At 54.8% G+C, this 27065-nt stretch overlaps 1 protein-coding gene across 1 annotated transcript in view; it reads left to right on the top strand.

Annotated features, from left to right (window-relative positions):
• The first annotated feature begins 1079 nt into the window (after window positions 1-1079).
• The window catches only part of GLB1L2 (galactosidase beta 1 like 2), a 41151-nt gene continuing 15165 nt past the window's right edge, over window positions 1080-27065 (top strand). The window contains exons 1-7 of the mRNA XM_070383252.1: window positions 1080-1204; window positions 12243-12440; window positions 14159-14227; window positions 14603-14698; window positions 16652-16760; window positions 25307-25399; window positions 26916-26997. Of these exons, the coding sequence (XP_070239353.1) occupies window positions 1122-1204; window positions 12243-12440; window positions 14159-14227; window positions 14603-14698; window positions 16652-16760; window positions 25307-25399; window positions 26916-26997 (730 nt within the window). The 5' untranslated portion in view covers window positions 1080-1121. The remainder of the gene's footprint in view (window positions 1205-12242; window positions 12441-14158; window positions 14228-14602; window positions 14699-16651; window positions 16761-25306; window positions 25400-26915; window positions 26998-27065) is intronic.

Below are 27065 nucleotides of genomic sequence, written 5' to 3'. Positions count from 1 at the left end.
CTGACTCATTGGAAAAGACCCTGATGCTGGGAAAGATTGAAGGTGGGAGGAGAAGGGGACGACAGAGGATGAGATGGCTGGATGGCATCACCGACTCGATGGACATGAGTTTGAGTAAACTCCAGGAGTTGGTGATGGGCAGGGAGGCCTGGAGTGCTGCGGTTCATGGGGTCGCAAAGAGTCGGACACGACTGAGTGACTGCACTGAACTGAACTTTCAAGAGGCTCTTTAGTTCTTCTATGTTTTCTGCCTTAAGGGTGGTGTCATCTGCATATCTGAGGTTATTGATATTTCTCCCAGCAATCTTGATTCCGGCTTGTGCTTCCTCCAGCCCAGCATTCCGCATGATGTACTCTGCGTATGAGTTAGAGAAGCAGGGTGACAATATGCAGCTGTGAGGTACTCCTTCCCCAGTTGGGCTTCCCTGGTGGCTCAGCTGGTGAAGAATCCGCCTGCAATGCAGGAGACCTGGGTTCGATCCCTGGGTTGGGAAGGTGCCCTGGAGAAGGGAGCGGCTACTCACTCCAGTATTCTTGCTTGGAGAATTCCATGGACTGTATAGTCTACGGGGTCACAAAGACTTGGACACGACTGAGAGACTTTCACTTTCACATGACAAGTCACTATTTAAAAAACTTTTCTCCTCAGCATTTGAACTGCTTTAAAATACTGCGTTGGCTTTGGAAGCACCTTTCGCACCTGCTCGCCTGTTCAGCGCGCCGGGGGTGACTTTAGCCGCGTGTTCAAGTGTGCAGGGGTTGCGCAGCGCGCGCCCAGGCGGTCAGCTCCTGTTTGCACATCTCCAGCCGCAAAGTGTCTCTGCCACTCAGAGCACCTCTCAGGGCCAGGCCGCCGGGAGGGGATGGGGCGCCGGGCGGGGATGGGACGCCGGGAGCCGGGGCTGAGGACCGGAAACCGCGGACGCCGCCGCCCCTCCCCCGAGGCCGCGCGGTGGGGCGGGGCCTCGGGGGCCGGGCCTCAGGCTGCAGCCAGTGAGCACCTGCGGGCCGGGAGCGCGGCGGCTTGTTGCCCCGGCGACCGGCGCGCGGCCCCGCCCCCGCCGAGCCTCCGGCTCCGGTTCGGACTCCGGCGCGGGTGGCTCAAGCGCAGCGGACGCGCGATGCCCAAGTGGAGTGTGCGGCGGAGGCCCAGCCTCCTTCTCGGCGCGGTGTTGCTGATCGTGTGCCTCCCGGTACTCCGCAGGTGAGCTGACGCCGCGTCCCGCGCACCTGCGCCCGAGCCCGGAGCCGGCCCGGAGCCCCCCAGGGCAGTCCCCACGGGGCGGCCCCCTGGCCCCGTCCGACAGGAGCGCTGGCGCCCGGCCCCTCTGCGCCCCCGGCGCCCAGGCGCTGCACTCCCGGCCCCGGCGTCTGCGCCCAGCCGGGCTCCCCACCCTCCAGCGCAGGGGTCCGCGCCGAACTGGCCATGAGACCCCTCTCCGAGGTGCCCAGCGTGCGCGCCCCGAGTCCTCCTGCCGAGCCCCAGGTCCCCTGCTTTTCTCCGAGGTCCCCACATTTCCTGCCAAACGAGCTGCGAGGCTGGTCAGCCTGGCTGAGGTCAGAGCTCCAGCTCCGTAAGGTCCATTTGCCCGGCCCAGAGCGGTCCCCAGGTCTCTGTCCCGCGGGTCCTCCAAGCTCCTTAGTCTGGGTGTGGTTGCTCCGTTCTCGGGATGCGTCTTCCGCTCGCCTACCAGCACCAGCTCACCCGCTCCCACTCCCCATTCCCTTATAACATGTTATCTGGGGGTGCGTTTGGGGATAGAATGCTTTACCCACCACTTGTGCGCGTGCCTGAGCCTAGAATTTTCCTACCGACTTTGTTTATAGGATTTTACAGCTGTGACCCTATCTCTCAGGTCGATGCCTGGAACTTTCCATATTCAAAACGTCCAGTGTGCGGGAAGTCAGGCAGGGACGCTGGTGCTGAAGCTGAAGGCTGAGCCAGTGGACCTCCAGCAGGCGCGCCACCCTCATCTGTTGCTTCTCTCTGTGTCTTTGTCACTTCTCTGGACTTCCTCTGGGAGACAGCGATGTTTGAGAGGGAAAGAACTCTTTCCCTTTGCGTCTTTCCAAGTCTGAGGTGACACCTTTGTTTCGGAGACAACGAGGTGTCAGGATTGTTTGGGAGAAGGAAATGCTTTTCTGGGGCTCAGAAAACATCAGGGCGTCTCATTTCCCCAGCTGCTCCCAAGACTTTTCCATCCTGCCTGTGATCTCTCCCCTTCCTCTTTGAGGACTGGTCCTGGCCCTTGGAGGCACAGGGCTGACGCAAACTCCAGAGCAATCCCTCCAGGCAGAGGCGGCAGGAGCCTCCGGCATACACCCAGGTATCCAGGAGACCACACCCCAGGGAGAAAAGCCCGCTGCATGGGAGGGGCACACGCTTGGATGCTGGAGGTCAGAGAGGCAGCGGCCCTCGCGGGGGCCCAGACAGGTCACGGGGACGGGGGTGGCTGTGAGGGGCTTGAGATGGGCCAGGCAGTGCCCCTGACAGTCCCCAGGAGGAGGCGCGAGAAGAGGGCAGGTGCTTGTTGGGGTCTGGAGGGAGAGGAGGTAAAGAAGCCGGGCTCTCACGGGCGAGGGAACGTGTGCGCGTCTGGCGGCAGGAAGGGTCGGGTCCGTGGAGCAGCCGGGGACGAAGGGCGCGGCTCCTGCCCTGGCAGTGGTGTGGCGCGTTTAGGAAGGACATGGCTTTCCTGCTGCGCCTTCTTTCTCGGCAGGCGAGACGGAGGCGGGAGAAGCTCAGGCTGGGTCAGGGCTGCCTCTTAGGCCCTCCAGAGCACTTGTCTCCTGATATCTTCCGAGCTGTGTCTCATGGGCACCTTCTGCTCAGGTCCTTCCATCCCGCTTGGGCTGGACACCAAGGCCTGCGTCTGGAGGCCAGAGCCAGGTCCCTCCCCTGCCTGACGCCCCTGTGGCCAGGTCATCAGCCGAGTGGGGCCTCTCCCAGCTGTTGTTGGGAACGTGGGCGCAGCCCCCAAAGCAGAGGTCATTCGGGGACGGGCAGCAGAGCGGGGAGCTCCAGGTCAGAGAGGGTGTGGTGGTGGGGGGAGGGGCTGCTTGGCTGCAGCCTTTTTTTTCCCCATAAACTTTTACCTGGATTGGTTCATGGTCAACCACTGCTGTTTACTGACATCGTATCCAAGAAATAAGAGGACCGAGGTGACTTTTGAGGAAGATTTCAACCTTTGGTTTTTTAGCTTGAACATTGGTCTTAAAAAATCCCTTGATGGCGGTACAGTCGTCGTGTAGCCAGCTGCACGGGCAGCAGGTGCGTCTGCTGGGCTCTGACACGTGCGCCCTCCGTGGAGCGGCCTCCGCAGCTCCGACAGAGTGGGGTCCACCAGCCCCGGAAGCTCACTGCTGCCCCTGTGCCCCGCGCTCGCATCTCCCCGAGAACGCTCACATGTTGCGTTTGGCCTCAGACACCAGCTGGCATCCTCTCAAGCTTACAGAGGTGTAATCCTCTGCCTTGGCTGACAATTTCCGCTTGGCATGTTACTTGGGGTCCAGGGTGTGCGTACTGGGTGAACCTCGGCTCCAAACCTCCCCGTCTCCACAAGCACAAGAATGCCTGCCTGGTATGATGAGGGCGTGGTTCCCATTCAGGACTTTCCCTCAGAATCTGCGCCTCACTGATTAGCCCCCCGAGAGCTCTGCGTCTCTCTAAGCTAGAGGTCAGCTGCACAGTCGGCGGGGCCAGAGCCGCGGCAGGCTGCCTGCATCGCTTCCCGAGGGAGGTCATCTTTGCTGCTCCCCGCCCTGCTGGGGTCTGGGTTCCCGAAGCTCGCTCCTCCCCTGGGAGGGAGAGGAGAAGGACCTCTCGGGCGCCCCGGGGACACGAGTCATAGCCTTGGAACCAGGCCGCTCTCTTTGGTCTCTTCTGAGGGCGTGAGTGCTGGACCGTGTCCTTCTGGGCCTCTGTGAGGTCACGGGATTTATGGACTTCCTCTGTTCTGGACGCTGCTCTCCGTGGGGCCCGAGTCATCGCCGCTGGAATGCTCTAGCTCTCATGTTCTGGCAGCGAAGCTCTCAGCCCATGGGAGTGTCACCCCTGACACACGTGGGGAAGGGGGGGGCAGGTGTCTGAGACCCTGTGCTAGAGGAGAGGGTGGGTGCTAAGGTTCTGTGATCGGAGGACCGGGGTCTCAGCAGGTGCGTGGACGCTGAGGGTCAGTGATCGGGGGACTGGGGTGCCCCAGAGACCAGCCCTGAGGCTTCCAGAGCCTCGGCCCCCCAAATATCAGGACTTCGGCCGAGGAGTCCTCTCCTCTTGGAAGGAGCTGGCGAAGTAAACAGGCTTCTTTCCATGATGCGACCCCAGGCCTGTCGTGTCACCTGGAATGCTATTACGGTGAAGCAGCAGGAGACGCCGGGGCTCAGAGACCCTCTCGGGACACGTGGGGCCTGAGGGCACCAGGCCCCCGTCCAGCCCCCAGCAGTGGGGGCTTGTTTCCTGCTCTCCACTCACTTTTATGTTTGCTTAAATCAATTGGTCTGGCTATCAAAGGCCATGTTGAGAGTCCCCCTCGTGTGGTGCCTCTCCTGGACGACAGGGCGGTGGATTCTTAGAGGCTCGTGGTAAGAGAGTGGACACTTCTCGACAGGGGTCTGTGGGAGACCCTTGGTTAATGCCCCCTGCTCCCGCCCCCGCCTCCCGCGATGGTTGGTGGGCTGTTCCTTTCAGGAACAGCTTGTGTTGTTGTTCTTACACAGGTTATTTTGTGACTAGGTCATCTAGGAAGAAGGATGAAGTCTTCAAATAAAGTAAAGGGGAAAATGAGGTCCCTGGGCTCCCATCTCCCCGCCCAGAGGCAGCCCCCATCGCGGCGATGCTCAGGGGTGTCCCGTGTGTACAGAGACAGCTGTAGGCGGCTCTCTGTCCAGTTATTTAAACCACCCCCTCCTGAAAGACATCCACGGCTGCAAACCAGGCTGCAGTGAACATCTGTGGCGATATTTCTGTACTAGAATCTCTGACTCTATGAGGCGCTCATTTTAAGTCTTGATCGACATTTACAGTAAGTAAATAGCAGATTCTCTTTCTGTTGGATCAGCCTGAGCTCTGTAGTCTGAGGGGCAAATTGGCTGATCTGTGTGTCGAGTCTGTGTCCTCTAAGAGCTGACCCAGCTCTCGTCGGTCTCAGGAGGTGAGTCCCACGGGGTGGACCTTGAAAGCAGTCTATTTAGGCTGCACTTGTTCGCTGCAACCCTTTTATTCTGACTCCTCGAGCCTGAGATCAGAGTCTTGTCATGGGGGCACCTGGAGGCTTGCTCACAGAGCTTTCCCTTCTTGGTACTTCCTCTGTTGATGCTGCCAGTGGGAACGTTCCCCAAAGTGAGAGCATGGTGTCCCGTGGCGTCTGATCACTTCCTGCTGTCCTTGTGTGCTTGAATCCGAATGAGGAGTGTAACTGCACGGACGGGTCTTGGGGTCTCCTCTAGTAGATGCTCGTTCACATACTAACTCCTGCGGGCTTTAGACAGGGCTGCCGCCTGGCCTGCGGGGCCTGGGTGTTCAGCCGACCCCGCCCACCAGGTCCTTCCCACGGGGATGGGCAGGGGTGCCAGAAGCAGTGGGCACAGGCCTGTGGATGCTGCCCGATGGACGGAAGGCCCAGCCCTCTGGAAACAGTTAATGCCTCTCCCAGCAAAGCAGGAGCCAAGGCCTGGCACACACGGCCAAGGAGCACGTCCGTGAAGCTGGGCCAGACTCGGGACAGAGCTGCAGCTCTCAGGGCTCACCCGTTGATGCAGGAGCCACTCTTCCAGGGTAGGGTGTCAGAGGCGCTGGCCAGGAACGGGGACCAGGTGGATCCCTCCCCAGGCCCCCAGCACCCCCGACTGAGGGAGGCGTGCACAGAGCTGAAGCCTGGTGAGACCCCAAGGCCCCAGGTGGGCGGTTCTGGAGACGGGGTGGCTGATGAAGCTGGGCCTCAGGAGCGTGTGGCCACGTCCGTCTTCAGAGTGATGAGGAGAAGCATGTATTTCAGTCCAGAGTGTGAGGTGTCTTCCTCGTGTCCGTCTGGGTGACGGCCTCAGGCACGGCCATGTGGACCGGCGGTGTGTTTTCACGGTGAGCATCTTTAGAGCGAAGCCCTGGACACAGACTCAGTGGCGCCTCACCGAGCGGGTACCGGTGTGCGTTATGTGCGGAGCAGGACTCCCTCCCGCCTGGGCCAGCCGGGACTCCTGCTCTGGGGGTGGGAGGACTGTTCCCGCAGGCTCCCAGCTCACGTGCCAGCCCGTCCGCTTGTCAGCCCGTCGCTGGGTGAGCCTCCCTGGACCTGCTGGCTGCAGGTGCCGCTGGCCGCAGGCCCTGGCACTGACTGTGTCGTCTCTGCTGGGCGTGGGGCGCTGGCCCGTCCAGGTCTGGGCGTGCGTACGGAGGACAGAGGGCAAGGAGGCAGCCGTGCCTGCAGGCAGCCTGCCAGCCCCGCTCAGCCCCAGGCTGGCGCAGTGTCCGCCCCACCCACGGGGACCCACTCAACTTCTGTCAGGACGTTTCAGACCGATCCCAACCGCCTCGTTCAAGGAGGTGGTGGGATCGGCCGTCTCCCTCTCTGAGAGTGGGGAGTGCTTTGGGGCTCATCTCACAGGAGGAGCTGGTTGGCCAGCCACCGCACACCTGTCTGTTTCCCTGACGCCTCCGCTCAGCCGGCACGTGTGACCACGTCCAGGAACGGGTAGCCTGCGCCCTGTCTCAGGCCCTCGAGCTGCAGCGGGGTGAGGCTCAGGCAGGCCCCTGCCCCAGCCCGCCCCACCCCGGGGAGGCCTGCCAGGGGTCCTGACGCGTGTCCTCTGCCAGGAGCCCCTCCATAGCCGTCAGTCAGGGCCCAGGCCAGCCGCCCAGGTCATTCCGGGACCAAAAGCCTGCTCGTCCTACAACAGAGAGGTGACCGGAATCCAGAAGAGAGCGCAGGTGGGAGTTCTCGCTGGAAGGAAGGCAGCAGCCCTGGTCTCCTCGGAAAGTGTCATCAGGGCACGTCCCTGGTGGTCTGGTGGCTGAGACTCTGCCCTCAGTGCAGGGGGCCCAGGTCTAGCCCTGGTCAGGGAACAGGATCCTGCATGTGGCAACTGAATGTTCTGCGTGCCACGTGGAAAACTGAAGATCCCATGTGCCACTGCGAAGCCCCAGAGCAGCCCAACAAATAAATCTTTTTTTTTTAAGTTTCATCAGGAATGAACTGCTCACGGGATAGCAGCAGGAAGTAGGGGTTTCCTGGGGTTGTGGGCTCCGAGCTCTCAGTCCTCTGTCAGAAGGCCCTGCCACAAGCCCTGGTGCCTTGCTCGATCGTGGCTTGTCAGCTGCGCGGCCAGAGGTGGTTGTTCGTGTTACAAGCAGCAGCGCTGATGATCGTCGTCTGTATTAATAACTGTTTACGTTGGTGTTTATGGGCTCTGGCGTGCATCACCTCGTTCTCTCACAGTGAATTCCTCGGAGAAACCCGGCACTTATTTTCCTGGTGCAGCCATCCCTGTTATTAGTGTGCTGAGGACTCGTTAGTTACCTACCAGAGAGTCTTCCTTGGAGAAACCCGGCGTTTATCACCCTGGTTTTCCTTGTGGAGCCATCCCTATTATTAGTGTATTGAGGACTCGTTAGTTACCTACCAGAAAGTCCTCAAAGCAGCTGCTTCTCCAGCATTCGGCCTTCAATAGCAGCTGCAGTTTTGCTGTTTTCAGTGTTGATTTTACCCCTCTTAATGAGCACCAAGAGGAAGGTTTTTTAATCTCCAAAATCATAGGATCTAGAGAGACGGGTAAGGAGAAGCCCCACCCTGGAGGAGGCTCTGCAGACGTGTATCAGAGGATACGCTGCAGGCTGCTCTCAGATCTACCCCGGGGAATGGTCACAGTGCAGACTCAGACTCAGTAGGTCCCAGTAGGGCCTGCGTGTCTGCTCCAGGTGTAGGACCTGCAGGGGAAGGCAGTCCTGGAGACAGACGTGCCCAATGACTTGTCATCCCCTGGGGTGCAGACCACGGAGTGTGTGTTTCTGCCGGGACTGTGTTGGGACAAGGGCTCACAGAGACCCCACCTGCACCCCTGTACCTGCTGAGTGGGGGAGGCCCTCACAGCTTTTGGGGAGATGGGGTTGTGAACAGAAGTTATGTCAGTGACTTGGGGAACTCCCAGGAGCTTTTCTGTTGAAGTTCTGGCCAGTGATCAGGGGTTGCTTCTTGGTGGGATGATTGCTCAGTGGGGTGTCTGTATGTGTGTGTGTGTTTGTATGTGTATTTGTGCATTCACCGCTGGACGGTCAGTGATCAGTGTGCCTGTTGTGAAGCAGAGAATCTGCATGCAGCTCTGCGTGTCCTTGCCTGGGTGAGCGCAGGGCGGTCGTCTGAGGCTTGAAGGCTACGGAAGCCTGTGCACCACCGGGGAAGATGTGGTCAGAACGCAGGAGCCCGCGCTCGGCTGTGGGTGAGCTGGAGGCCTCCCACGAGCAGCAGGAGCTGGCGCAGAGCCAGGTGTGGCCCGGGAGCCAGGTGGGGGCGGGAGGCGGCCTGGGGGTGACCATGGAGCTCACAGGCCTCCTTGTGCCGTGCTGGGGCTCACGCTCCAGGGCAGGTGGGCAGGGTCCTGCAAGGCCCAGGTGGAGAGTGTGTCCAGGTTTGAGGACCCTGCTGTCTGCCATCACAACGTCGCTGAGCCCCAAGCAGCACAGACTGTGTGTAGACGGATGGTGGGTTATCAGTAAAATTATGGATGTCGAAATGTCAAATTCAATATAACTGTTTTATGTCCCTAAGTACTCTTCGTTTGATTTTTTCCAACCATTTACAAATGTGAAAACCGTTCTCAGCTGGCAGACTGCACGCAGGCACAAGTTGGGGAGGGGGTGGAGTCTGGCGTTTGCAAACCCTTGGCTTCGGACAGCAGCCCAGCGGACAGTGCTTTCACCATGAAATGGACAACTGAAATAAGATGGCTTGGCACAACATCCAGCACATTACATATAGTGAAATGCTGAATTAAATGGAGAAGGCAATGGCAGCCCACTCCGGTACTCTTACCTGGAAAATCCCATGGACGGAGGAGTCTGATAGGCTGCAGTCCATGGGGTCGTGAAGAATTGGACACGACTGAGAGACTTCACTTTCACTTTTCACTTTCATGCATTGGAGAAGGAAATGAAAACCCACTCCAGTGTTCTTGCCTGGAGAATCCCAGGGACAGGGGAGCCTGATGGGCTGCTGTCTATGGGGTCCCACATGACTGAAGCGACTCAGCAGCAGCAGCAGCTGAATTAAATGGGAAAGATTGGGATTGTTCATATCAGGGACACAGAAAACCCACTGAAGCTATTCTGTTTGCAAAGCATGTTAAAATGAATTGATTTCAAACAGCGAGAAGATGCTTTTGTTGCTTGTGAGATACCTCTTTAACAAGTCGTCGTTAAGCCCTTCCCTGCGTGCCTCACAGGACAGCATGCCTCGAGGCTCGTGAGGGCCGCCTTGTCACAGGCTCTTTCGTCGCACTTCCCTGGTGTCCGACCCTCATGCAGCCCTTGTGAGCACTTACGACAGATGATGGCCCCAGGTGCCGGGGCAGGGCTGTGCCACGGAGCCAGGGTCCCCAGCCCTCAGTGACAGCACCACCCAGGGGAGGGCCAGGGCTCAGGGTCGCCAGCCCTCAGGGGCGGCACCGCCCAGGGGAGGGCCAGGGCTCAGGGTCCCCAGCCCTCAGGGGCGGCAGCCCCCCGGGGAGGGCCAGGGCTCAGGGTCCCCTGCCCTCAGGGGCAGGGCACTCAGGGCCAGGGGAGGCCAGGGCTCAGGGTCCCCAGCCTCAGGGGCGGCACCGCCTCAGGGGGGGAGGGCCAGGGCTCAGGGTCGCCAGCCCTCTCGGGGGGCAGGGCTCAGGGTCCACCGCCCAGGGGAGGGCCAGGGCTCAGGGGGTCCCCAGCCCTCAGGGGGCGGCAGGGTCCCCCAGCCCTCAGGGGAGGGCCAGGGAGGCCAGGGCTCAGGGTCCCCAGCCCTCAGGGCGGCACCGCCCAGGGAGGGCCAGGGCTCAGGGTCCCCAGCCCTCAGGGTCCCCAGCCCTCAGGGGCGGCACCGCCCAGGGGAGGGCCAGGGCTCAGGGTCCCCAGCCCTCAGGGGCGGCACCGCCCAGGGGAGGGCCAGGGCTCAGGGTCCCCAGCCCTCAGGGGCGGCACCGCCCAGGGGAGGGCCAGGGCTCAGGGTCCCCTGCCCTCAGGGGCGGCACCGCCCAGGGGAGGGCCAGGGCTCAGGGTCCCCAGCCCTCAGGGGTGGCACCGCCCCGGGGAGGGCCAGGGCTCAGGGTCCCCTGCCCTCAGGGGCGGCACCGCCCAGGGGAGGGCCAGGGCTCAGGGTCCCCAGCCCTCAGGGGCGGCACCGCCCAGGGGAGGGCCAGGGCTCAGGGTCCCCAGCCCTCAGGGACGGCACTGCCCCGGAGAGGGCCAGGGCTCATGTGCAGACTCTCCTCTCAAAGATGCTGCTTTTGTTTCCACGTCCCCAAGCAGGTGGTCATTTGGGAAATGTATTTTGAAATTTGATTTTAAGTCACTCGGAACGTGAAACTTTTTGGGGAAGGAGCCACTGATGGGTTCTCAGTTGCCCACAGATGACCATCCCGGTCTCCGAGTGTGCTCCTCCCCCATGCCGCGGCGCCCATAGCTGTGTCTTCACATCCGTGACTGTAGCTCTACGCTGTAGGCTCGTTTGTACCTGTCTGTTTAGGTTCTACATCACAAGCAATGCCGTGTGTCTGTCCTGGATTTACTTTCCTCAGTATGAACTGTCTAGGTCCGTCTGTGTTGCTGCAAATGGCACTATTTTGTTCTTTTTTGGCTAAGTAATATTCCTTTGTACCACATCTTTATCCTTTCATCTGCCGAGGGACATCTAGGTGGCTTCCATGTCCTGGCTGTTGTAAATTGCGCTGCAATGAACGTAGGGGTGCGTGTCTTTCTGAATTATAGGGCTTCCGTGATAGCTCAGCTGGTAAAGAATCTGCCTGCAGTGCAGGAGACCCCGGTGCGCTCCCTGGGTTGGGAAGATCCCCTGGAGGAGGGAGAGTACCGGCTCCAGTGTTCTTGGGCTTCCCTTGTGGCTCAGCTGGTAAGGAATTATGGTCCTACAGATACATGCCCAGGAGTGGGGCTGCCAGATCACACGGTAGCTCTGTTTCTAGACTTCGAGGGGCTCTCCAGACTGTCCACAGTGGCTGTCCCTGCCACTGCCTCTTGTGTCTCGCTTCCGCAGACGTGCAGTGACTGTCATTGCGGGGGAGACATCTCCGTTTCTGCCCCGGTCTCAGGAGGACCAGGTGTGGGACCAGCCGGGTCTGCACCGCTGAGGAGCACGGGCTGCGGCAGTGGTCCACACTGCCTGTTCTGTGGCCCGTCAGACCTGAGCCCGTGGTGTGGAGCAGGGGGAGAGGTGGCCTCTACACATGCCTGCGGCCGGAGAGGCTCGGGCGGGCAAGGCTGTGCCTCAGCCAGCGCTGGTTGTCACGTGCCTCTTTCAACCCGAGTTTGAGTTTAGCTTCTGTTTGAAGATAAATGCGAAGACCAGAGACGCCTAGGGGCCTTTTCACAGCAGGGCCAAGGCAGCCCTGACCACTCCCCTCCTCCCGGGACGGGCTGGAGGGGAGACGGGGTGGGGTTCTGTGTCGCGTGAGGGCCCCCTACCCGCCCCGCCAGCCCTCCGACTGCCAGGGGCACATTCTATGGACTCACCTTCCTGGCAGCCCCCTGGTGGTCGCTCCCCGTCCAGACGCCCCTCGGCCACACCCCCTCCTCAGGAATGTGAGCCTTGGACGCTCGGTCCCTGAGCAGACGCTGTTCCTAACTGGTCCCTCTCTTCAGGTATCTGCACCGCCAGCCTGGGGGCTGTGACCTTGAGGTGACCCCGAGGTACCTGTCAAGTAGCTGCTGCTTTGATGTGTGTCCGGTGGCCGCTGTAGGAAGCCCCGTCCGCCCCGAGTCCTCTCGGTCCCAGCACCAAAAGGCAGCTTCTCTGCCCTTAGACCCCTGCCCGCGTGCACCCCGACCTCCCTTCTGAGCGCAGCCCCGTGTTGAAAGCCGTCTTGTCTGTTCCTCGTCTTGTCTGTTCCTCGCTGGCTGGGTGTGAGCACCGCTAGGCGCGTGAGCTGCGTGGCGGCCTCGAGTCTAGCGTCGGGCACCGTCCGGGGGCTGGAGGCGGAGGCGGGGGCCCGGTTGCCCACACCCCACGCGCCCGGCTGGCAGGCCGGCTCTGAGGCCCTGTCTCCCGCAGGCTGGACTGGAGCGGCCTCGGCGCTTCGTTGTGGCGGCGCCGGCACCTGGGGCTGCGTGCCGACGGCCAGAACTTCAAGCTGGAGAACTCGGCCTTCTGGATCTTCGGGGGCTCCGTCCACTACTTCCGGGTGCCCCGGGCCTACTGGAGGGACCGGCTCCTGAAGCTGCGGGCCTGCGGCCTCAACACGCTGACCACGTGAGCGCCGCCCCGCGCCCCGCGCCCCGCGCCTCTCACCTGGCCCGGCTTCGGGCCGCGGGTCTAAGGGGGAGCAGCCCGGCCCCCGTGGGTCTAAGAGAGGAGACCGGGCCCCCCCGCGGGTCTCTAAGGGGGAGGAGCCCGGCCCTCGTGGGTACAGGAGAGGAGCCCGGCTTCCCGCGGGCCTCTAAGGGGGAGCAGCCCAGCACCCCCGGGGGTCTAAGGAAGGAGCCCCCCTTGCCGGGGTGTGTGTGGACTTTCCCAGCACACCTGTCTCCATATCGCTTTCTGGAACCGTCTTCAGAAGCTGGGGCTTCCATCCTGGAACAAGCGCAGGGTCAGCACGCGGTGGCCACTGGCCTCTGTGCTGATCGGGGAATCAGTTACCACGTGTGCTCGGTTGGGAAAAAAATCTTGATCATTTTGTGGATGTCTTTTTCAGCATTTCCAACAGATATTTGGACCCAAGTCTATGAAACCAAGTGCATGATCAGGCTGGGTTATGAAAACTTCAGGCAAAAATGTGTGATTACAAGTCAAGGACGTGGGTTTTCTTGGTAGTTTATGAACCGATTTTGAAATCAGTTCTAAGGACAGTTACGGGGTGTTCTGAGCCATGACATCATAGTTGAACAAAGTATGTGATTTTCCAGGAAGGTTACCTAGCGGCATCCATTTATTTCTGGTCCTGGGGGCACATGCTCCTGTTACAGGGCTCCTGATGGGCTGAGCATTTTGCTTTTTAAGAGCAGGAGAGTCTGAGCTCTTGAGTCTGAGGTGGAAGCAGGAAGCCACCTGTTCACCTTTGCAATCAGGGGCCTTCCCCCAGAGGCTGCTGTGGGTGGCATCCAGGAGAGGGGCAGCGGAGACTCAGAGGCAGCCCCTTAAGGAACTTACATTTCCTGATACTCTCTTCAGGGTAAGAACCTCCGTCTGTGACAGAGTTTGGGACTCTGAGTACTGCATTAGAGTGGTGCTGATGAGTAGGACTCCTTTTTACCCTACTTTTGTTGCTGACCAGGGTTCTAGGACTCTAATCAGTAGGCACTGACCAGAGGCCAGAGGAGGGTCGCAGGAGAGGGTGTACCTGGGGGGAGCAAGAGCAGAAACGGGGGCTCCTCCCGGGGGTGCGGATGTCCGGGGGGCTGGCGTGGGGACGAGGTGGTCCGCCACTTGGTGATGCTGCATGGAGGGGTGCTGCATGGACCCTGCTTTTGCCCCCGCACCTGGGAAATGGCAGCTGGGTTCTGGGTCTTCCTGTGTCTTGGCTGCACTTTGCCCCACGTGTGTGCGGTTGTTTGGTCTCTTATAGTTACTCTGTATTTTGTTGCTGTATTTTGTGTTTGTCCAGGCGCAGGCACCTCGGCAAGGGTTCCAGGTCTTAGCCTGCCTCACTTTAACTGCTTTGCCCATAAAGTTACTTCTTTCTCTGGTGAAGATACAGGATGATGGAGAAGGGGGAGGGAGGGATGCCCCCCATCTCCTGGCCCTCTGCCCTTCTCCGGGGGGCAGCGTTGGGGGGACGGCTTGCCCTGCTTCTGCAAGCTCCCCGGTCTCTCCAGTTTTTCTCCATTCCAGCCCTGACGCTGCTTAGACGGCATACCTGAGAAATCCATCTTCAGCCGTCATGAGGGTTTTAGGGACAGAGGTGCTGGTCTGGGAGACAGAGTGGAGAACCACTGGGGGCCTCACGCCTGTCACCCTCTTCCCTGCCACAGCTATGTCCCATGGAACCTCCACGAGCCGGAGAGAGGCACATTCGACTTCTCTGGGAACCTGGACCTGGAGTAGGTTCTGTGACCCGGCTGGGGTGGGGCTGGGGGTCTGAGGGGCGGGGACCCATGGGCCATCTGGGCAGAGGGGGCCGTGGGGAGCCTGTGCTGGCCCCACGCCCTCCATCACGACCCCGCCACCCCCAGGCCGGGCCTGTCGCCCAAGCACAGTCCTGCAGTCCCTCCCCAGAGTGGCCGTGCTGACATCCCAGGCTGGGGCCCCGGCGGTGACCCCGGGGGGGTGGGGGAGGGCGTCTCTGCTCTGCAGGGGGCGTCCTGCCCTCAGCATCCCCAGCCCCCCAGGGAGGGCTGGGCAGGTGAGGGTAGGGGCCCCTGGGCCTTGTTCCCCCCGGCTCCGAGTCCTGAGAGTGGGTTACTCCAACCCCCCAGGGCCTTCATCCTGCTGGCAGCAGAGGTGGGGCTGTGGGTGATCCTGCGTCCAGGCCCCTACATCTGCAGCGAGGTGGACCTCGGGGGCCTGCCCAGGTGAGCGGGGCTGGGCCTCGGCTGTGGCTGGGGGTGCCCTGTGCGCTCGTGTGAGTGCTGAGCACCCCGTGGGCTGATGCTGCTGCCTACATGAACGTTTCACCCTGTGCTGAGGCTCTTTTTCAGAATAAGTGGCCCCCAAAGGGCAGCCTCGTCAGTGACGTCACAGTTGCTGTCCTCGTCAGATTCCATGTGGCTCTGTGCCGCAGGCGCGGGCGGCCGTTCTCAGGCGCCGGGCCCTGCTGTGGGGCTCGGCCTCGGTCCGGTCCCGCCCGCTCCAGACGAGCCTCACTTTCTGAAAAATGGAGGAAGTCAAACCCACCCTCCTGTTCCTTAGGTGTGCTACGAAGCACTTGTTTTTAAGGGCAAGCATTTTGATAACGTAGAGGAGAAACACGCAGCTTTAGTTTTATCTGTTGCCTTCAGATCTCAGGCCCTGATGAGCTGTCTTGGGATGGGGTCTCCAGAGAAGTCAGAACCATGCCTGTGGTTGGCTCAGGAGTCGGGCAGGATTACTTGGAGCCAGGGCCAGCCCTGGTCCCAGGTGTTACTACCACTAGTAACATTCCAGCAGAAGGGTTTCCTGTTGACAGGGTCCATGCCTGTCAATCCTGGGGGCTGAGAGAAGGGGTCTGGCTGCTAGTCTGTTCTAGCTGCTAGCTCCCTCTCCCGGGTCCGCCCCCCAGAGGGTAGCGGGCTGGTCCCATGTGCCGCCTTCTGCTGTGCAAAGGCCTCACTCTCATCTCCAGGGCAACCAGGCCCGCCCCACTGCCCAGACCCCTTCTGTCGCTGGGCCTTCAGCTCGGCGAGGGGCCCCGAGGCTCACACAGCCAGAGCAGCCTTGTCCCTCCTCCCCGCGGGTTAGAAACCCTGTGTCAGCAGTGCCCAGTTAAGTCTGAGCTCTGAAGCCCTCAGGCCGCCCTGCACCCCCGCTCAGGTCCTAGGCGGGCATTCTCAGGAGGTGGAGCTGACCGTGCTGCTAACAGACGGAGTCCTAGCGGGGACCAGAGACCAGAGCTTTCCCTGTGACGGACGCGGGCGTCGGGCCCCAGGGGGCCGTCTCTCCACAGTCACCCAGTGACCTGACCCAGTGATGGCTTTCTCAGCCTGTTCAGTTCTTCTGGACCAGGATGCGAGAAGCACTGGGGCCTTCTGCAGGAAAACATAAACGTTCCTCAGAATCTGTATGAGAAGGAAAACACCTTGGCTGTAGTTCTGGAAGTGGTGCTCTGTGCTTACCTGTGGGGTGAACACCATGGGCAGGCCAGGGCAGGGTTAGCCTTCTTTGTCTCCAGCTCCTCCTCCCTCTCCCCTCTCCCATCCCCCCCACCCTTCCCCCACTCCCCCACACTTTCCCCTCCCGCTGCTCCCCCTCCCCCACCCCTCCCCCTTCGGCCCAGGGGCAGGGTTAACCTTGTCTCCAGGGTCCCCCCCCTCCCCCCCTCCTCCCTCCCCCAACCCATCCCCCCTCCCCCCTCCCCCCACACCCCAGGTGGAGCTCTGGATGCTGACGAGCCCGTTCAGATGGGGAGCAGCTGGACCAGAGAGAGGAGACCAGACCCCTTCTCTCGGCCCCCAGGATTGCTTTTTCTGCTGATAGCAGAAGGCGACCCCTGTGTCCTCCAGTCCTAGTGATCCCTGACCCCTTTCTCTTCGCCCCTCTCTGATGAGATGTTGTGTAAAGTCTTGAGACATGGGCCTTGGCTTCAATGAAAGCTTTGGTCCCTCTGACTGGCAGCCGGACACCTGGCCGTGACTCAGAACTAGAATGGCCAGTGGTGCTGGGTCCTCGGGGAGAAAGCAGGTTCTGGCCCGCGCCAGCGTCTGCCCTGCGTCCTGACTGGCCTCCAGGGTCACCCCTGGGCTCCCTGAAGCTGCTTCCTTTCAGCCATCATCCTGCTCAGAGCAAACCCCCAGATGGTGAAACTAATCACCCTCCCCTTTTCATTCAAGCTGGTTACTCCGAGACCCTGACATGAGGCTGAGAACAACGTACAAGGGCTTCACGGAGGCAGTGGACCTTTATTTTGACCACCTGATGCTCAGGGTGGTGCCGCTCCAGGTAAAAGAGCAGACTGGGCCTGTCCTCCGCGCCCCGCACCGGTGCCGCAGCCCAGTCAGGCTCTCAGCTCACGGCGCTTCCCGCGGCCGCCACCCTCCTCCGCGGCGGCCTGCCTGGTGCCGCGCTGCCGGGGCCTATGCTCCGAAGGCCGGCGCAGTGCGGGCGGGCGCGGGGCTGCGGCGCCGGGTGCTGGGGGACGGCTCGTCCGTCCCGTCCCGCAGTGCAGGGCCCAGCTCCGCTGGAGAGGCGCCCCTGGGACAGCCCCTCGCCTGTGAAGAGGGGGCCTTCTCTTATAGTCTCCACTGATGGCGTCTCGAGTCCATCCCTCGGCTCCCAAAGGGCGCTGCACGGTGCGGGCTTATCATTCAAAACGGACGTCTTAAAATGCATTTGGGCCAGAAAGTGTCTTAATGTGGCATCTAATAATTGGAACCAATGAAAAAGCAGGAATGCAAATAAACTCTTGCTTCTGTAAAAGCAAGAAGTGTGACACTGAGAAATAAGCACAGTTAAAAAATTAGTTCATTGATAAAAACGGCTGTGAGTCAGTGGTTTGGGATATTCACAGCACATAGATCAAAGGAACTGCTGGTCCTATGTAGGGCGGGCAAGTTAAACACAGGAGACCCCCGTTACATGTGAACTTCAGATAAACAAGAAATACATTTTTTAAGTATACATATGTCCTGAATATTGCATGGGGCAGTTACATTAAAAAATTCATTGCTTATTTAAAAATTATTTGTTGTAAGTTCAAGCATTATAACTGGATGTCTTGTATTTTTACTTACTAAATCTGGCAGCCTCAGTCATGAAAGAAGCAAGAAGCTAGGAAAATTCTTAGTCTAGATTTTTGCAAGGAAGATGGGCTTGCCAAGACGATTCAGTAAGCTGTCGTAGGCTGGGCAGCAGAGGTGGGGGTGGGGCTGAGGGCCGGTGGCTGTGCTGGGATGTGACCCAGAATCCTTCTTAAGCACAGAAAGGTCATACCTAATCCAGGACAGTTTTTTCTGGGTGCTGTGCTTAGGCGCTTAGTCGTGTCCGACTCTTTGTGACACCATGGACAGTTGCCCCCCAGGCTCCTCTGTCCATGGGGATTCTCTAGGCAAGAATACTTGCGGGGAGCCAGCGAGAGGCACTCCACTCATGACAAAGGTCATGAGGAAGGAGGCTCGGCATATGCAAAGGCGGGATCGAGCCTCAGGAGACCCCCTGGATATTCTTGAGCATCTACCCCCAAAAACCAGAGTCTGCCTACTTTATTGCTTTGTGCTCTCACCTCTGACTTTACCGGGGGCTGTCCCCCACCACCATCTTGCTCTCTCTGACAAAGAGTTAACTTACAGCTCCAATTAATAAAGTTCCTGGGCATTAGGAGTGTTTAAATCTAAATCCCTCAGATGGCTCTCTAACTCACCTGACAAGTTTACCCGGACTCCTACAGCTATGCATACGATTGTTTACAGTCTCCCAGCCTCGAGAGGCACGGGAAGCTTAAGATATTTAAATAGCTTAGAGCCTCTCAGAGAGTTAGAAACTGTCAGAATAAACTAGTAAAGGATTTCATTGATGAGCCAGTGCTTGCTGCCAAGTTTCCACATCCCCTGTATTGTATCCTTGAATGTGTATTAATTAATATAGTTGGTATGTAGAAAAAATAAGTAGTGGCCTTGGTGCTAGCAACTTTAGACCCTTAAGGTAATAAATTCTTTCCTTTGTTGTAAACCCATTACACATCCGCCCTATAGGAATGCAATTTTATCTAACACCTTCGGAAGATGGCGCCAAACCTTAGAATAATTACTCTTAGAGAAAATAAGTCTTATGGTTGACAAACCTTTGTCAAGAGTCATAAAATGTTAATCAGCCTTCTGGCCAGAAGTTGATGTAAATCACCTAAACCATTTGTATACCATAAATTTGCAGGAAAGAAACCCTAGTTTTTGATAAGGATCAAAGACTGCTGACTTTGCATCCCCTATTATCCTCTATGTGTAACTTAGGGTATAAAAATCCCTGTTGAACTTAAAGCTACAGGCCTTGCTCACCAAAGCTTGGTCTCCCCATGTCATTCTTTCTTCTCAATTTCCAGCTGAGTCTCCATCTGGAGCGGGGAGGTCCTCTGCGACCATTTATGTGCCTGGGCTTCTAAGACCCACTCGAGAAGGTGTCTAAGGTGGGGCACCTTCCGCTATTCGAGAGGGCGCCTGCGGCCTCCGTGGTCAGAGCTAACCTGGTGTCACAGGTTATATTGATTTTCCGCGTAACCAAGCTACTCAGCCTCTTTTCTCCACTGAATTTTCCTACTGAGCTATCCTCATTCTATTACTCTTTATATCTTTGATGAATATTTAAATAGTCGCCAGCGCCGTCTCCCCTTGGAATACCCTGGATCAGCCGGGCTGGACCTCGGCCAATACTGGAGTGGGTTGCCATGCCCTCCTCCATGGGGTACAGATATCTGTTTGGGTCCGCTTTCACTTCCTTTGGATATACACCCAGAAGTGGTTTTGCTGGGTCACATGGTTTTTCTGTGTTTAAGGTTTTGAGGAAAAGTTAAGTGTTCCACAACACACCATTTTACATCCTCATGGACAATGCACAGAATTCTGATTTCTTGACACCCTGGACCACAGTTGCTGTTTTCTGTCTGTTTCATAAAAGCCATCCTAATGGATGTAAAGTGGTATCTCACTGTGGTTTTGATTTGAATTACTTAATAATTAGTGATGTGGAGTATTTTTTCATGTCCTTACTGTCCATGTATATATCTTCCTTGGAGAAATGTTTATTCCAATTCTTTGCCCATTTGTTAGTTGGTCTGTGTGTTTTTGTGGTTGTAGGAGTTCTTTCTTCAGTGTCTATCAGTATCTTATCAAATGTATGTCTTGTAAATATCTTCTCCCGCTCTGAGGGTGTTCACTCTGAGGGTGTTCGTAAGTCCAGTGCGTCTCGTTTTTCCCTGTGGTGCCTGTGCTTCAGGTAAATCGTTGCCAACTCCAATTTCACGACGCTTCTCCCCTGTGGCGCCTTCTTAGAGTTTCATGGTGTTGCTCTCCCATTCCGGTTTATGGTCTCCTCTGAGTTAAGCATTTCAGCTGGTGTGCATGACGTAAGGCTCCAGCTTTGTTTTCTGCATGTGCATATCCAGTTTTCTTGCCATCATTTGTTGAGAAAAATGACTGTCCTTTCCCCATTGAATAGGTTTTGCCACCCTTGGAGAAAATCCTTTGACCATATGTGTGAGTTTATTTCTGGGCTCTCTATTCTATTCCATTGGTCTATATATTTGTCTTGAGGCCAGGACCACACGTTTTGATTACCGTAGCTGTGTGGTAAGTTTTGAAGTCAGAAAGTGTGAGACCTCTAACTTTGTTCTTTTTTTCCAGCGTTGTTTTGAGTATTTAGAGTCTCTTGAGATTCCATGTGGATTTTACGATGCCTTTTTCTGTTTGTTTTAAAACACTGGCATTTTGACAAGGATTGCATTGACTGTGTAGGTTGCTTTGAGTAGCAGTGACATCTTAATAACATTAAACCTTTCAGTCTATGAACACAGGGTGCCTTCCCATTATTGGCATCTTCTTTCTTTTGGCAACACTTTGTAGGTTTCAGTGTGTGAGATTTACCTCCTCGATTAAATTTATTGCTAAATATTTAAATCTTCATGATGCTATTGTATGTAGAAGTTTTCACTGATAGTGCATAGAAACCATTGAATTCTTTGTGCATTGGCTTCATATCCTGCGGACTTGCTGTTTTGTTCACTAGAACTAACAGGTTTGTATCTGTATGTAATCTTCATGGTTTTCCACTCATAAGATCATATTGTGTGCAAACAAGAGATAATTTTGCATCTTCCTTTCCAACTTGGATGCCTTATTTCACTCTTTTTTTCCTAATTGCTCTAGCTAACACCCTCTATACCTTGTTGAATAGAAGTGGTAAAGGCAGGAATCTTGTCTCAATCTTAATCTCAGAGGAAAAGGTTTCAGTGAGTATGAGGCTGGCTGTGGGCTGTTCACATTATAGCCTTTTTAAAGGTGAGATAGTTTCCTTATATTAGTAATTTGTTGAGTATTTTTATTATGAAATCATGCTGAATTTTTGAAATGCTTTTTTACAACATCATTTGAGGTAATTGTGTTTTGTTTTTTTTTTACCTTCATTTCATTAATGTGGTATATAACATTGATTTTATTGAATCGTCCTTATATTCAGGAATAAACTCCACATTTTCATGGTGTATAATCTTTTTAGTATGCTGCTGAATTTGGTTTTTTTAGTATTATGCTTAAGATTTTTGCATCAATATTCATGAGGGATATTGGTCTGTAGTTTTCTTTCCCTGTTAACTCTTCTGGCTTTGGTAATACTGGCCTCATAGAGTAAATTTGGAAGTGTTCCCTTTTTTCAAACTGTTTAGAATTTGAGAAAGATTGGTGTAAATTTCCTCACTAGTTGTAAATCTGTTCAGATGTTTCTTTTTTCACAATTCAGTCTTGGCCTCTTGTGTGTTTCTACTTGAGTCTTTTCTTACTGTAACTAAAGGTTTGTCAATCTTATTAATCTTTTCAGAGAACCAAGAAAAGATTGGTTGCTTTTTCCCTATTGTTTTTCTAATCTTCTCTTTTCCCCCTGCTCATATTTCTTATTCCCTTCCTTCTGTTCCCTTTGAGTTTAGTTTCTTCTTTTCCAGTTGCTTAAGACGAAAAGTTAGGTTATTGACTTGAGATCTTTCTTCTATTTTAAAGTGTTTATAGTGCTTTCACTGTATCCCACAAGTTTGTATGTTGTGTTTTTATTTTAATTTGTCTCAAGATATTCTCTAGGTTTCCTGAGATTTCTTCTTTGAGTCACTGATTAACACTGATTAAACCGTTCACAGTCTTGTGACTTTTCCAGTTCCTTTTTGTTGTTGGGTTCTACTTTCATCTTTTCTGTAATGGAAATGATACTTTATATGATTTCAGCTTTAAATTTTGTTAAAGCATGCCGTATGGCCCGGCCTGCGGTTTGTCCTGGAGAGTGGTCCACGTGCATCCGAGGGCAGTGTGTTGTGCTGCTGGTGGGTGGGGTGTTCTGTACACACAGGTCCGGTCTCACTTGTCTGCAGTGTTGTTCAAGTCTTCTGTGTCCTTCTTGATCTTCTGTCTGGTTATCCTACTGAAAATGGAATATTGAAGTCGTGTACTGTTTTTATAGAGTTGCATTTCTCCCTTTAATTCTGCCAATATTTACTTTGGAGCTCTGTGTTTGGTGCATATATGTTTATAATTATTGCACCCTCTATTTTGACCCTTTTATTGTTGTGCAAATATGAATATCTATACACCTGTGTACACTAAATAATGTCTTTCTTTCTCCCTTCTAACAGTTTATGCCTTAAAGTCCGTGTTGCTTGTTACTATGGTCACCCCTGCTCTCTTCTGGTTACTCTTTGCACAGAATATCTTTTTCCGTATTTTCTCTTTCAACCCATGTATGTCCACAGACCTAACATGAGCGTCTTGTAGACAGCCTATAGTTAGGTATTGCTTTTTTATGCATTCTGAAAATCTGTCTTTTGATTGGGGAGTTTAATACATTTATATTTAAAGTAATTACTGATAGGGATGCACTTACTTTTGTTGTTTTGTTATTTGTTTACTGTATGTCTTATAGCTTTTTTCTCCCTTATTTCCTTCATTACTGCCTTCCTTTGTATTTAGTTGATATTTTTTTTGCAGCAGATTTTACTAGTTGAATTTTTTAAGTAACAAGTTTTGATTCTTCTTATTTCCTTTTGTGTATATTCTACAGATATTTTGGTTACCATGGGGATTACATACAGTGTCCTAAAGTTATGACATTCTATTTTATATTGATACTATCTTAATTTCGATCACATACAAAAACTCTACTTTTTACAGCTCCGTCCTCTTTATATTATTGCTATCACAAATTGTATTTTTATATATTGTGTAACAATTAATATAGACCCATAATTATTTTTATATACTTGTCTTTTAACTCCTGCAAAGAATAAAAAATAGAGTTACGAACTAAAATTATATATTTGTTCACATATTTAACTTTCCCAGGGAAGTTTACATTCTCACCTGGCTTTGAGTTCTCTATCTAGCATCCTTTCATTTCAACCTGAGGGACGCTGTGAAGCATTTCCTATAAGGCAAGTCTAGTGGTAATGCCGGAGAAGGCGATGGCACCCCACTCCAGTGCTCTCGCCTGGAAAATCCCATGGGTGGGGGAGCCTGGAGGGCTGCAGTCCATGGGGTCGATAGGAGTCGGACACGACTGAGCGACTTCACTTTCACTTTTCACTTTCATGCATTGGAGAAGGCGATGGCACCCCACTCCAGTACTCTTACCTGGAAAATCCCATGGGTGGAGGAGCCTGGTAGGCTGCAGTCCATGGGGTCGATAGGAGTCAGACACGACTGAGCGACTTCCCTTTCACTTTTCACTTTCATGCATTGGAGAAGGAGATGGCAACCCACTCCAGTGTTCTTGCCTGGAGAATCCCAGGGATGGGGGAGCCTGGTGGGCTGCCGTCTATGGGGTCGCACAGAGTCAGACACGACTGAAGCGACTTAGCAGCAGCAGCAGTGGTAATGTATTCCTTCAGGTTTTATTTGTCTGACAGTGTCTTAATTTCTCCATTATTTTTGAAGGACAGTTTTGCCACATAGAGAAATCTCAGTTGCTAGTTTTTTTCCTTCAGTACTTTGAATATAGTATCCTACTGGCTCTGTCCTGCAAGATTTCTGATGAGATATCCGCTGGTAATCTCACTGGGGATGGTTAGCAGACATTCGGTCCACACTCAGAGGTCCAAGCTATTTAGTGTGGGGCAAAGAGGCTCATGGACATTTTGGGTAGAACTAGATTTCAAAGACCTTTTGGCATGAACTGAATGTCATATGAACCAAATGTCTCATGGATTGAATATCTTCTGGATGTTTTGGACAGGACCAAATGTTCTGCAAAGTTGGGAATCCTTTGCACATGCCAAGTTGTGTTTCTCTTGATCCTTTCAAGAATCTCTCTCTGTCTTCTGACAGTTTGATAATACGTATTGCTGTGGGTCTCTGGTTTAATGTTACTTGGATCTCACTGAAGCTTGGATCTCTGCCCCTTTTTTCTCCTTTTGGACTTCCTGTAGTGAGTGTATTTGTCTGTTTACTGATTTGCATAAAGTCTCCTAGGACCTCTTCCCTTGTTTTTATTTTTTTTTCTTTTTGTTTCTCAGACTCAATAATTCAACATGACCTGTCGTCCAGTTTGCACACTCTTTCTTCTGCCTGTTTGAATATGCAGTTGAACTCCTATGGTGAATTTTTCTGTTTAGACAATGTACTTTTCAGCTCCAGAATTTCTGTTTAGTTCTTTTTGAAATCATTTCTGTCTCTTTATTGATATTCTCACTTTGTCCATATGTCCTTGCCTTGATTTCTGTCCATGTTTTTCTTTAGCTCTTTGATCATATTTATGACAGTTGTTTTAAAATTCTTTGTCTTCTAAGTTCAGCGTGTGTGTTTCTTTAGAGACCATTTCTAGTTCCTTTAGACACTGTTTCTGGAGATTTATTTTGTTCTTTGACTGAGCTACGTTTTCCTGTTTCTTTGTATGCCTTATTTTGGAGGGTTAGAGTTAGGCATTTGTAAAGACGTCCCCTCTCCCAGCGTTTCAGTCTTCTGGAAAGACCTTTAGTGTTTAGTGGGCTCCTGAGCCTTGAGATCAGCCTGGGATGCAGGCTTGAGATCTTCTCAGGTATTTTCTTGGTATATATCCTGTCTGGTTTGTGTGTATAGTTTAAAAAAAAATTCCCCCAGCTGCTTTTACATGTTGATTTCTCCAAGAGTCTCACCCTGGACTCTTCTTGTGGCCTTAGATATTCTATCATATTCCTCTGCCTGTAATCCCTTGCTCCCAGGCATCCACGGGTCTGTAGTCCCCCTGAAATGTTTACAGGCTGTGACCCATCGCTGCCTTTTGCAGCTTCCAGCCTGAGGTCCAAACCGTACCAACGTTTTCTGTCTGATCTCCAAGTCAGATGAGACAGAAACTAGTTCTCTAGGGAGCCCACAAATAGCCCAGAACATTGCAAACAAGTTCCATCTCGCTCCTCCTGTCCTGATGGAGGGGGCTGGAACTCAGGCTGCGTCCTTCTGACTGCACCTTGCTACTCCAGGGAGTAGGTGGGACATAGGTGAGCAAAATCCTGGAATGTGCTACCGTTTTGAATGTGTCTTTTTCTTGACTGGACGTTCACTTGTTTGCTTAAACATTTGGCTTGTTTCCAGAGCTCCTATAAAGTTACTTTAGTCAGTGGTGCAGTTGTTTTTTTGTTATTTCCCTAGGGAGACAAAGGCCTGGAGCTTCCTTCTCCCTGTCTTACTGACGTCACTCAATTGTATATCAGACCTTCTGAGACTTGCATTTTTGAATGGGATGTTTTGCTGTCATTGGTGATAAGTGCGGTGACATTAGTTGATACGGTTCCCACTACACCCTCAGCTTCTGATTGCTCTCTGTTTTCTCAGTACAAGCACGGGGGACCCATCATTGCTGTGCAGGTGGAGAACGAGTATGGGTCCTACAACAAAGACCCCGCCTACATGCCTTACATCAAGAAGGTAAGAGTCAGCTCAGCTCACCTCTGCGCAGTCCCTCCACGGGCTCTAGTGTGATGTGTGGGCCTGTCACCCAGCACCGTTTACTAAGCAGTAAATCCTTTCTCCAGACCTTGATTGCAACAGGGTCCTCACTTGTGCCCTCCGTTGGCTGAGTTTAACAGGGATTTTGGTACATATGGTGCTGCGGGGGCTGAGAGTAACGGAACTGCCTTGACAGGACCCTGGAGGCCTTCTTGGAGGTGGAGGTTGCTGATCTGACCCCAGCACTCAAAGCAGCGGCCCCTCCTTCGGCTGCATGTTGGCTCCATCTGGGAATTGTTTAAACTCACTGTGCCCCGGGGCCATATGCCGTCTGTTAAGCAAAGGTCTCTGGGGTGGAGCTCAGACATCCGATTCCAGCGTGCGGGTGGCTGGAGCCCCTGACCGAGTGTGCGGCAGAGCAGGCAAGGGCAGGGCCAGAGTGACACCGAAAAGAACAGGTTCCTACTCAGAGGTGTGCTGCAGTCCATGGGGTTGCAAAGCCTCGGCTGCGATGAGTGACTGAATAACAGCTGCTCAGAACTGGCTCCTCTCGCTCGGCAGCTGAGACCTGGAACAGATGCATCCATTTCCCTAAGCCTCTGCTCTCTTCTGTGAATTGGGACTGATGGGAGGGTTGCCTGTCCCAACTGTATGTGCAGTCAAGTCGCAGGCTCAGTGCTGCTCCAGCATGCTTGGCAGCTGAGACCTGGAACAGATGCATCCATTTTTCTACGCCTCTGCTCTCTTCTGTGAATTGGGACTGATGGGAGGGTTGCCTGTCCCAACTGTATGTGCAGTCAAGTCACAGACTCAGTGCTGCTCCGGCATCCAGCGAGCGGTCAGCACACAGGACAGTGATGACATCACTGGCACCAGCATTTTGTACTTGGGAGGGTCGGGCCCCGTGTGCGTGGAGAAAGCCTCAGTGCCTCCAGCTGATCTGATGAGAGCTTTCTCCGGCCCCCGGTGTCCTGGGTGACCCCTGCTGTCACGGGGAGAGTCATATCCATCTGGGGGCTCCTCCCGTCCCTGCAGACGCTCGGAGGTCCTCACCCAGTGTCCCCCTCCTCCCCTGCAGAGGGGCCAGGCTGCCTCGGGGAGGGTGCTGTTCTTGAAGCCGGATGGGGAGAGCTCAGTCCTTGTCTGGGGCAGGCTCAGGCCAGCGGGGCGTCTTCTGCCGCAGCTCCACCCTGAGACTCCCCTGGGCCAGAGCCCCAGATGCCTGTTCTCCTGTGCCTGTGGGGCTGGGCCAGGCTTCCCCAGTCCCCGGGCTGCAGGGAAGGAAGCTGCTCTGCTGTCTCTCTTACTGGGTGGTGACCCTGGTGTCTGGGATGGGGTGCATAAAGGGACGCTTGCCTGGTCTCGAAGCCCAGGGGAGGCTGGGCTCCTGGGACACATGTTTCTCCCGGCCCCAGGGCCTGGTCCGGGCAGAGGTCAGAGTGTGACGTGGTGGGAGGTGTGAGGAAGGACAGTCTGTTGTCTGACCCCCTCGCAGGCCCTGCAGGACCGGGGGATCGCGGAGCTGCTCCTGACCTCAGACAACCAGGGCGGCCTGAAGAGCGGTGTTCTGGACGGAGGTACCTGCCAGGAGGCCGTTGGGGGTGGGGGCGGCGCCCTGGCCTGAGCTCTTGCGTGCTCGGCGCTG

The sequence above is a fragment of the Bos mutus genome, chromosome 15, assembly GCF_027580195.1.
Source record: "Bos mutus isolate GX-2022 chromosome 15, NWIPB_WYAK_1.1, whole genome shotgun sequence".
Lineage (NCBI taxonomy): Eukaryota > Metazoa > Chordata > Mammalia > Artiodactyla > Bovidae > Bos > Bos mutus.
The sequence above is the reverse complement of the archived record's forward strand: the minus strand, read 5'-3'. Positions and strand labels throughout refer to the sequence as shown.